At 38.1% G+C, this 12,089-nt stretch overlaps 1 protein-coding gene across 1 annotated transcript; it reads left to right on the forward strand.

The window, feature by feature from the left end:
* Nucleotides 1–70: 70 nt before the first annotated feature.
* Nucleotides 71–9,936, forward strand: LOC137137821 (low affinity immunoglobulin gamma Fc region receptor III-like). The gene is made up of 7 exons (XM_067524518.1): nt 71–521; nt 1,013–1,048; nt 8,041–8,304; nt 8,384–8,629; nt 8,704–8,862; nt 8,954–9,069; nt 9,750–9,936. Exons 1-6 carry the CDS (start codon nt 356–358, stop codon nt 9,064–9,066), a joined length of 984 nt encoding a protein of 327 aa, XP_067380619.1. The 5' UTR covers nt 71–355; the 3' UTR covers nt 9,067–9,069; nt 9,750–9,936.
* Nucleotides 9,937–12,089: the final 2,153 nt, after the last annotated feature.

Below are 12,089 nucleotides of genomic sequence, written 5' to 3' on the forward strand. Positions count from 1 at the left end.
ATAACCTGTCCTCCTAATGTCTCACACGATAACGAGTTTGATTTTGCAGCATGCAGCATCACATTAGCATAGCTTCTGCTTGTAGGGACAGTACACAGGTGGACCTGGGTCCCACTGGTTTCCTTTAATTCATTTGTAATAGGGTGGTCAAAATATTAGAACCACCTCTTTTTATCATGCACTGCAGTAGAACTCCACGACCCACTTTGACCTCAATAATTATCACCTTTCTGACAGTTTTAACCTATAAACTGAGAAATCATAAGCTTGTAAAAGTAGAACTCATGGCAGAGCCACTGTATCAGACTGCACAGCTGGTCATAATGTTTTACCTGATTGGTTTATATAAGTAGTGATGTCAGTATGTCTGGGGTGGTTCTTTACTGTCGTCTGCTGGAGACATCACATCAACTTCTTGCCGACTAAAAGGAAGGAAGCGGGTAAAGCAGCTGTTACCAAACTAAGTGCAGACGTCTCATCAAGTTGTACAATGGACCAACGATGTATCCAGCTGCTACTCTGTAAGTACAGTCTGTATTTGTTAAATCTATGCTGAACTTCATACAAGTAGTGGTGATGAGATACAGCACAACATGACAGAAAAGGTTATGGTATCAAACATGAAATGAGATTTAAAATAAAATGATCCAGAGCAGCATCATGACAATATTTAAACAAATAGAATTTATATGCAGTATAGATGAAATATAATAAGTATAAATGTATCATTTGTAAAAAATATAAATAAATAAAAGCACGGTAAGAAAACTGCTTTCACATAAAGATTTTACAAAGATTTATTAAGTTAAAGTTGTATTTAATATTTATTGATTTATTATCTATTTCCTGGCTTTATACTGTTGATCTCAAACAATCATAAATATTCACTCTATTGTCTGTAAACCTACTTATTACATTCACATCCATATTTAATGAAATGTTACTGTAAGTAAATACTCTACATGCAAATCTCCAAATTAGCCGACTGTCTTTTCTCTTTGTGTTTGTGTAGTTGTGACTTCACTGCTGTGCGGCTCAACAAACCAAGGTTGGTACATTTGTCATCCAATATTCATCAGCTGTTAAATGGTCAAACTGCTGATTTTAACCATGAAGAATAATGTACTGGTCCTGCTCAGTCCTCCTCACCCTGGGAAAAACTGTTGTATGATGTTCTCTGGCTGTGGTGGAGGAAAAACTATGATGATGTCATTGGGGTCTACTCAGACAGCATAAAGTCCGTATTAAAAAGTGAAGGAAAGGAGCCCGTTAGTCCTCCTGCTACAAGACTCAGCAGCAGAATGTATCAAGCATCTCAGAGGCTAATGTCATATGTGGTTGTAGATCTGATTCATGTTCAGTCTCTGATAACGTGACCACGAATCTAGACACTTTAACTTTCCCCTGTGAAAGTGTACAAAGCACAATTGTCAGAAAAACTAAAACGTGTCATTACAATGTGTCCGGTGTCATAAAACAGACGTAAGACTTATTCCTACAGTAGGAGCAGTCGTTCTCCTTGAGAAAGAACGAGCAGGAAATTTTAAAAAACTATAAAAGAACTTACTCTGAGGTGGTAGTGGTTTTAGTCTTAAGTTGACTTTGTGGTAATTAGATGCTTGATACATGCTGGTGCTGATGGCTTTTATTGAGCTGACATTAATGGGACGTATTTAGGTTCATTACACAGCGGTAGTATAACTATGGTGCTATTGCACATGCATGTCCGTGTGCATGTGACGTGCGTGTAGAGCATAGGGACCTAATATTCTTATATTTACATTATTCTAAAATAAATCCCTCAATCCAATTACTTGACCTTCAACTAAATGTGCATAACTGGGGGGTAGACACTGAATTTAACACTAACCTTTACTATTGTTATTCATTGTATTTTATTATAGTGATTAATTAACTATTCGTTATACACTAAAAACAAACAGCAATTTCCATCATTAATGTCTTCTTCAAACTACGAAAAGAGTCTGTCTCAAATAATACATACTGGGAAGTGTACTGGTTTTGTTTCTTTAAAGTCTTAATCAGCTACAACACTTCATTTATTAAAGTAATGGTTTCATGTTAAAAAAAAAGTCAATGGTTCCCGGAGTTCTGTATAATAAAACTGGTTAAGTAATGATTTTAAACACAAGCAGTTTTGAGTAAGAATTACTGAGATTAAAACGTGTGATGTGCTTTTAATTAGCATTTACAGTTTACATACAGTAGCACCCACTGCTGAACTCTACGTACATGAGAAGTGTGTACACTTAAAACACTGGGTCAGACTAAGATTAAGTCAAGTCATCACTAAGATTAGAAACAAAAGTACATAAAATGCATATTTTTAGTCGTTAATTACAGTAGTTCTACTGTCAAACAGTATTTCTTAATATGTATTTGTTTTCCCTGAATGTTATTCTTTCTGGAATCAAGAGCTTTTCCAGACTGGGTGTTGTTCACTGTTGCTAAACAGAGCTGTCTCTGAGGTCTGACTCTGATCCTTGGGCGTATGATAAAACAGATTATCTATCACAGCTATACAACATGGAAATTTTAATTACCTCAAATTCTTCTACAGTTTTGTCACTTTCTCATTTAGAAATATATCCCTATATAATATATATCACTGTATGGCGTGATGCCAATTTTCATGACAATTTATAGTAAAACAGTGTTGTATCGAACATCTATTCACCAAATTCTGTTGTCTATCATTTCAAGAAAAGTGTAGCCTAATAAAGTGAATACACAAAATGTGAAATAACATGTTTGAATATCAAAGGAGCACTTTAACACTGGACATCAAACTAGTATTTTTGTTTTGTTTCCAACTACAACTCTTTCTTTATAACTGAAGATAGCCCTACTCCCTTATTTATGTATAAACAATATCATAAAAAGTTTATAAGATATAGATTTTGCTTAGATTTTATTAAAATAAAATACAAATTATTTTGAAAATGCAAGTTCAAATCTTGTGATCTGGGAAGGTTTGCCTAATTTAAAATGTGGCAATGTTGCAGCTGGTTCAAGTAAAACTATTAAATGTGGATTATTAAATATCAGCTCTCTCTCTTCTAAATCTCTGTTAGTAAATGACTTAATAAACGATCATCAATTCGATTTATTTTGTCTCACTGAAACTTGGTTGCAGCAGGAAGAATATGTCAGTTTAAATGAGTCATATTAATGATCATGTTCCTAGAAGCACAGACTGAGGTGGAGGAGTAGCAGCAATCTTCCATTCTAGCTTATCAATAATTCCTAGACCTAAACATAGTTATAACTCATTTGAGAGTCTTACTCTTAGCCTTTCACACCCAAACTGGAAAACTAAAAAACCACTATTATTTGTTATCGTGTACCGTCCTCCAGTCCCTTATTCAGAGTTTTTGATAGAATTTTCTGATTTTCTATCTGATTTAGTGCTTAGTACAGATAAAGTCATTATAGTGGGTGACTTTAACATTCATGTAGATGCTGACAGTAACTGTCTGAGCACTGCGTTTAATTCATTATTAGATTCAATTGGTTTTTCCCAAAATGTAAATAAACCCACTCACTGTTTCAGTCACACGTTAGACCTTGTCCTTACGTATGGAATTGAAATGGATAATTTAACCATATTTCCTCACAACTCTCTTCTGTCTGACCATTTTTAATAACATTTGAATTTACAGTAACAGACTATACAGCAGTTAGGGAAAAATTCCACTATAGCAGATGTTTAAGTGAAAAAGCTGTAAACAAATTTGAGATGACTTTGTTGTGAATTGGCGCTATATAAATAAAGTTGAATTGAATTGAAGTATAAGCTTCTGGTTGGTGGGTAGTTAAAAGCAATTGTTCCAATTTTGGATAATTATATAATAAAGTTTTACATTATTTTACAGTCCCTGGAAAAATGTTGTGTATTTGTATTTGCATAGTATTTATCACTGAAATAAGTGTAAACATAACAGCAGTTGAGTTACTTTTTACCTCTACTTCCTGGGAGCAACTTCGGGTTCAGTGTCTTGCCCAAGGACACTTCAACACGTAAATCAAACCACTGAGCACCAAAGTTCACACAAAAGTATCGAAACACCAAAATCTATGTCTTTGTTTCTGCTGTACACTGAAGAAGGGTGGTAGCATGTGAACACACAGCACCACGTGTCTGCAGTCATTTTAGCTTTAATTTGATGGTATGACGTTACACTTTGATACATTAGACAACATAGAATATAAAACCTTTTGTACCAGACCCCACATTTGATCTGTTCCAGAAGTACTGAATCAAGTGACTAACAGGTGTTTCCTGTTATGCATATGTATCCTGGAAGATTAAATAAAATAAAAAAAGTGGTTTTAAATTACTAATCTGGGTCAGCAAAAAAATTAAAATAACAGCGGATGACAAAATCATTGTGAGGACTGTGAAAAATAGCGGCACGACCGACAACCTCCACAGAGCAGCAGAATGAGTTCAGAGAGGCACAGAAACATTTTTTTTGTAGGTAGCTGAAGTAGACAGTGATTCAAAACACACTGTCAACTCAACAAAATACATCAGAGAAAAAGTGGGAGCTTTTTTAGACTGACATCACTCTTAACGCAGTTAAACATGTATTTCACCCACTGAGGGGGAATTAAAAGGAGAAACCCCCTAAGATAAACAACAACTTATCAAAAAGATACCAACAATTCATTTCAATTCAACTTTATGTATATAGCGCCATATCACAACAAAGTCGTCTTAAGGCACTTTACAGAATAAAGTCAAGACTATAAAAATGTATAAAGAGAACCCAACAATTCCCCCTTTAACAAGCCATAGGCAACAGTGTAGAGGAAAAACTCCCTTGACCGGTTGGGGTGAGAGAAAGGAAAAGAGCAACAAAAGCAACACCAAAACATCGGGCACGTTGGTAGGACCTGTAGCTGCACGCTGGAAGATACACATCTTCAAAGAAGGAGAAAACTGCAGAAAGGGACAGAGAGGGGGACAGAGAAGGACAAAGACAACTACGTTAGAGAACACACAGAGTTAATGACATACAGTGGTGACAATTGCGGGGTGAGAGGAGAGGAGAGAGGGACAAAAGGAGGAAAGGAGCTCAGTGAATTGGGGGGTGGGTCCCCCAGCAGTCTAAGCCTATAGCAGCATAACTATAACTAACTATAAGCTTTATTAAAGAGGAAGGTTTTAAGCCTAGACTTAAAAGTAGAGAGGGTGTCTGCTTCCTGAATCTGAACTGGGAGCTGGTTCCACAGGAGAGGAGCTTGATAGCTAAAGGCTCTACCTCCCATTCTACCTTTGGAAATTCTGGGAACCACAAGTAGGCCTGCATTCTGAGAGCAAAGTGGTCTACTGGGATGATATGGTGCTATGAGATCTTCTATATATGATGGAGCCTGAACATTCAGAGCTTTATATGTAAGAAGCAGGGTTTTAAATTCTATTCTAGATTTAATGGGAAGCCAATGGAGAGAAGCTAGTGAAAGTGAAATATGATCTCTCTTGCTAGTTCCAGTCAGCACTCTTGCTGCAGCATTTTGGATTAATTGCAGGCTCTTCAGGGAGTTACTGGGGCATCCTGAAAGTAGGGAATTACAGTAGTCCAACCTAGAGGTAACAAATGCATGGACTAGTTTTTCCATGGTTCCTTGCAGTAGTACTGGAGGCCAGACTTATGCCATCTAGAGTAACAATATGGTTGGACATCATATCTCTGAGATTTTTGGGCCCAAATACTATGACTTCCGTTTTGTCTGAGTTTAGAAGTAAAAAAATTGTGGGACATCCAGGCCTTTATGTCTTGTAGGCTTGAAGCTTTATTAACTGATTATTTTCATCTGGTTCCATAGATAAATATAGCTGGGTATCATCAGCATAACAGTGGAAATTTATGGAGTGTTTTCTAATAATGTTGCCTAAAGGAGACATATATAAAGTAAAAAGTATTGGTCCTTTAATCCCAATTTCATGTTCCAGTCTCTGTAATAAAATGTTATGATCAATGGTATCAAATGCAGCACTAAGATCTAACAGAACAAGTATAGAGATGAGTCCATTATCTGAGGCCATGAGAAGATCGTTGGTGACTTTTACCAGTGCTGTTTCTGTACTATGATGAACTCTAAATCCTGACTGAAAGTCTTCATACTAATTATTCCTGTAAAGTTTTATTTTGCAACTACTTTTTCAATTATTTTAGAAATAAAGGGGAGATTAGATATTGGTCTAACAGGGATTGGGGCCTTATCAATGATTCTAGCACTGCTGTACATGATGATCTATCTGTAATATTTGGGGGGAGAATCTGGTGAATTCTTTCTCCAATAGCTACAATTTTATTCATAAAGAAAGTCATGAAGTCATTGCTGCTCAGAGTTAAGGGAAAACTAGGCTCAACAGAACTATGGCTCTTAGTCAGCCTGGCTACAGTGCTGAACAGAAACCGGGGGTTGTTCTTGTTTTCTTCTATTAATGATGAATAATATGTTGTTCTGGCATCACAGAGCTTTTTTTGTACTATTTTTCCAGGCTAAATGAGATTTTTCTAAATTTCTGGAACATCACTTCCTTTCTAACTTTCGTGTTGCCTGTTTTAAGTTGCATGTTTGTGAACTATACCATGGAGATCACCTCTTCTGGTTTACTGCCTTCTTTTTCAGAGGGGCAACACTATCAAATATTGAACGATAGATAAACTTGCTGTAACCAAGTTTCAGTGAGACAGAATAAATCGAATTGATGATCGCTTATTAAGTCATTTACTAACAGATAAAACAAAACAATAAAAATCAATTGCAGTTCGCCCAGCAGAGCAATAGAGGCAACACTGTAACATTGGAAGCATTTCATCTTGGGGCAGCTGTCCACAACATTTCATCACGTTAGCATGTGTAGTTTTTGAGATATTGAACTATTTAGAAGTGACAGCACATGAAACAATGAAGAAGTTTTCAAGTGCTATTCACCAACTCTCCAGCAGATGGCAGCGTGTCCAATGGAATCCACTGTTGCCATCTTGCCCTCTCAACACTAATGAAGTTCTGAAGATAAGATGACAAAATAAAAGCACCCACCATAGCGCCCCCCAGTGGAGAAATTACGTGAAAGTTAACACGCGTGTTCAGGACAGTGTCCTGCACGTATGTGTAGTGGTAGTTATAAAGCTATTGTACAATATAAAAGTGAAATCAGAAAAAACAAAACAAGTTATATAACTGACCACACGGCGGCACTAGAGAGCCCATACTGTAATGTGACACATTTCATCATGGGGCAGCTGTTTCATAACAAGGTTTCATAACATGCAGTTTTGAGATATAGCCGTGTTCAGCAATCATAATCATAATAATAAAATTAAATACTGGAAACAACAACTGTGCCACCCCCCACCCCCAACATACACACACCTTTAAAATACCTTCATCCCATATAAAACTGAGTTTAAATCAAACCCTTTTTTGCTAAGACACAGGCAAATTTGAGAGTAAAAAGATCCAAGGAAATTCAACCTAGCACACACTTACTTGCATGTAACTAGATAGGACAGACTGACAGAACAGAGACCAGCCTTGGGTGAGTTTCCACACATTTTGATTTTGTTGCCAAAATAAAAAGCTGTTTCTAACAGGTAAAACAAGCAGACACAATTACACAGTTAAATATTGGCTATAAAGCAAGAGTCCATGAAGACACTTGGGTATTATTGTAAACAAAAAGAGTAAAGATGCAGCTTAAGTTCACTCTGCACATGTAGAACAGATGCTAACTTTTAATGAACTAGTTAAAATGAATGGAGTCAATACACATAATGAAAACATGTTGTTTTATAAAGTAACTTGAATCTGAAACACTGCTAAACTTCCTCTTTATAAGTTAATGAAAACTAAAGAAAGTATCTTCATGGACTGTTACTCAGTGGACACTTAAGACCAAATACTTTCTATATACTGCTAATACTACTGTATGACATTGTTGTTGGTCTGATTATTGTTACTTTCTACCATTTTTTTTCCTCAAATGCACTGAAACTCTCACAGTTCATCTGACTGTGAGTCCCAACAGTGCTCAGTTCTTTGAGGATCAGTCCTTTAATGTGACCTGTGAGGACGTCGACAGCTCTGCTGAATGGACAGTGAGGAGAAACACAACTATAGGCACCATGGAACAGTGTGAATATGGACTGGATGAATCAAATAGGTTTACCTGTAAATTCAACCACATTGCCAGATTGGACCGGGGAGTTTACTGGTGTGAGTCCAGAGACGGATCAACCAGTAACAGCGTTTACATCAATGTCACTGGTAAGATCAGACTGTGGAGTTAGTGTTGATGAAGCTGTGTGGAAATGGATGAAATGCTGTAGTTTGTCTCTGTGTTGAGGTGGAGCAGTGATCCTGCAGAGTCCTGTCCTCCCTGTGATGGAGGGACATGATGTCTCTCTGCACTGTCAAACAAAGAGGCCTCCCTCCAAGCTCCCAGCTGATTTCTATAAAGATGGCTCCCTCATCAGGACTGAGCCTACAGGTCACATGACCATCCACCATGTTACCAAGTCTGATGAAGGCCTCTATAAGTGTCACATCAGCAGTCATGGAGAGTCTCCACCCAGCTGGATCTACGTCACAGGTCAGGAGCTTCACTTTGATTTCAACACTTATTTTATCCACATGTTCACCTGAACAGTTCGATTCTTTCCGCAGAAAAACCTACAACCACGTCTGCATCCCCCATATGTACAGTATCACCTCCTGCCTCCTCCTCCCTCCGTTATTGGGGGTCAGTCCTGGACCTGGTGTTGCTCTGTCTGTTCTTCATCTCCACTGTCATCATGGTTTCTTTTTATCGAAAGATGCTCACAGGTAACACTCATCAGTCACAGTTGTCTCTAACAGATCTTTTCATGTTTTAACTGTTGATATATTTACTACTTTCCTTTCTTTCCTCCTCCAGCTGCAGGAAATCACCTTTCTGTCCCCATGGTGACATTCTCGCCCACCCCAGCTGAGCAGGATTTGGCTGATGATTTGGATGATGTCATCACTGGAGTCATCAATCCACTGTGATCAGTGAGCTGAGCCCATTAAAATGTTCCTTATCAAATGTGTTTTTTACTTTATCAAATCTCTCTTCATTTTTCTGTCAGCAATTTCCTAAAACATCTACTGCAGATTTTATCAATCAGCAGGACTGTGAATGTGGAACTGAGTGAATAGAACCAGGGTGTGTGTTCATGGTGATACAGGAACATGTGATCCAGTACAAATAGGGTTCACTGATGTGTTTTTAGTTGGTTTTGGACAAAGACAGATCCAAGGCTTTGTGCTTTCTGCACCTTGAATCTCAAACTTTAACATTATAGTTGTTTAGTTTTTTACTTCCTCCTGCTGCTTGAAGTGAGCTCTGACCTGAAGCTGGTTTGGTTTCTCACTGCATGTTCTGCTTCAGCTGATGACACTTTGCATTGAGTTTGTGTCACATTTGTAACAAAATGCCGTGCAGCTCTCCAGTTTTTTTATATACTGTCATGCACATCAGAGGTGTTAAAAAACAAAAAACTAGCATCCTGCTGATCTTATCGATTCTCTAGAATTATTACTATTGTTACAAGAGTCAACATTTGCAGTAAATGTACTATCAGTAGTGATATCAGTTTTATTTCAAGTAATGTAACCTGTGCAGCCTCTGCATGAAGAGAAGAAGAAAGTCTTTCTCATCTTGTTTGAACTGTTTGTGTTTGTGTCTCCAGACGCTGACGTCGACCTGCTGGTTCACATAACTCCTCTCAAAATCAAGACTTTCAGCTTCAATTCAAGGCAGTTTTTTATATATGTCAGATTATTGATGTAACCTAATATAATTACAGTTGTGAATTTGGTAATTCTGTGGCTGTGGAAGAAGCAGCTTGAGGTCAATCATTAAAGGATGATTTACACTAAAACTTTCTATTGTTGTTGTTTTATTTTACACTGTGGGTTTTGAAATGGAGAAACATGTAGCTGCTCTGTAACTGGCTTCCACTGTCCCACTTCGTTGCCGGGACCCCACCCTTCATCATGCAATTCACGATCAAATTCACCTTCCATACTTACTCTGTTCATACTTGTTCTCCTGTCAATACACTTTTTATTTTACTTTTCTTATTTTACTCTAACCCCGTGTACAGTGACTCTAACCCTTTTTTCTCACAAACACACACAAGGACTTTAAGCCCGTGTATAGGGACTTAACTAACTAGAACTGTGTGTACAGTGTGTACAGCCAGAGGCCTAACAAAGGCGACAAAGAATCCACACATAAACACTCAGTTCCACATACTCACCTGAGTCGCTATCCTTGACCTTCAGAGTGATGTTGCTGATGAGCTCAGGTGTGTTTGTCTTGTTGCTTCTTGTGTGGTTCTTAAAAGAAAAAGCAAATATCAGTAATAATCTTTAGAAAACATTTAAATATTTTTTCATCAGTTAATATTGAAACAGAGCTACTAATTAAACACTCAAATATATATTCAGACCTAAACTTTTTTTTAACAAAATTGTCTTTACCACGGAACAAGATCATGACCTGCAATAACAACACAGAATCTTATAACACCAGGTCACATGCTACATTTATATGTGAATAAAGAAGTTTTGCAATAATGTACAAACACATATATTTAAAAAAAAGACCCAAAAGAGTTTTTTTTTATGTCTATGTAGTTTACACACATGTCTTGACAAATGCCCTTTGATGAAAAGTGGTAATTTGAAGAAAATATAATATATGGTGAGCATTCTTATAAGATGCCTGAACCACTTCAGCTGTCTGCTTTTAATACGGGAGACTGTCGGACAGAGATGGTGAATCCAAATGTAGTAAAGGTGTGTTGGAAAGGCCTGGCTCTAACTCCCATCATGGAAAGAATTTCTCCAGTAGTCCTGCAGACATGGACTCCAACTGGACTGTGTTTAAATCCTGTTGTGTGGAAGCAGCCACTTTGAGTTGTGGCCAGAAGGTTTTTGGTGCCTGTTGTGGTGACATCTTGGTTACCATCAGCGGTAATAGAGGCCATAAAGCTGAAGGAGGCCTTTTGAGCATGGTTGGGTTTCCTAAAGCAACAGATGGGCAGGCCAGAGGGGAGGCAGATCAGGTAGTTGTGGATACAAACACCTGGGGGTGGGAGAATTATCAGCTGTCTTCGCTCACACGCCAGTTTAATGTCACATGGAGGACAAAAGCAGTAACTTTTGGTGGCAAATTGTGATGGTTGTTCCCATATTTAAGAAAGGGGACTGGAAGGTGTGCTCCGAATACTGAGGTATCACACTGGTCAGACTCCCTGAAAAAGCCTATGACAGAGTTCTGGGAAGGATGCTTCAACCAAATGTTAAGCCTCAGATCTGGGAGGAACTATGCAGATCTCCCTGGCTGTGAAACAGTGGACCAAACCTTTATTCTTACAAGCCTACAGGAGGGGGTGTGGGAGCATGCACAGACAGTCACGTGTTTTGTGGACTCCGTCAGGGTATTTTCTAGAGGCCATCCGGTCCTTGTTTATCTGGAGTGAGAGTTGTGTTCACATTCTTGGTAGGAATGATTTATATTGTAATAGTTTAACAGCCCAGCTAGTGGATTAGTGTGAGGGGCTGGCACATTGAGCCCCGTGGGAATTATGGGTAGTTCTGTGTGTTCTGTTATACGTGGTGTATATGTTGGCTGGCACTGTGAGGGAGAGTGCTGGGTATAGGAGTGGCCAATACGGTGTACTGCAACTCTTACTGTGCGTGTTCTGAAAATAAAGTTCAGCTAACTCTGTCTTTAGGGATAGTGATGTAAAAATGATAAGAGCTGTCTGATTTTTGATTTCTATTAACTAGCTCGACATGGGGTCACAATGCGGTTGTGCAGTGTTCGGGGCACAAGTGGTCTGTCCTCTGTTTGCCATTTTGGTGGATAAGAGTGTGTTTTAAAGGGACTTTATTTTAAAGACAAGTGTTAATACTTTCAGTTTCAGTAATTACAGGGTAAAGGTTGTGTAACCCTGTCAAAATAAAGGTGACAATTCTCAGAGTGTGTTATATCGCATTTGGTTTGAATAATGACATGT

Source organism: Channa argus, chromosome 12 (genome assembly GCF_033026475.1).
Source record: "Channa argus isolate prfri chromosome 12, Channa argus male v1.0, whole genome shotgun sequence".
In the NCBI taxonomy this organism is placed as follows: domain Eukaryota; kingdom Metazoa; phylum Chordata; class Actinopteri; order Anabantiformes; family Channidae; genus Channa; species Channa argus.

Excerpts from the sequence above, each read along its gene's own strand:
- LOC137137821 (XM_067524518.1), top strand. The coding sequence starts at position 356 with ATGTCAGTATGTCTGGGGTGGTTCTTTACTGTCGTCTGCTGGAGACAT. Across the intron at positions 522-1,012 it reads ATGTATCCAGCTGCTACTCT|TTGTGACTTCACTGCTGTGC; the intron begins GTAAGTACAGTC and ends GTGTTTGTGTAG. Across the intron at positions 8,305-8,383 it reads CGTTTACATCAATGTCACTG|GTGGAGCAGTGATCCTGCAG; the intron begins GTAAGATCAGAC and ends CTCTGTGTTGAG.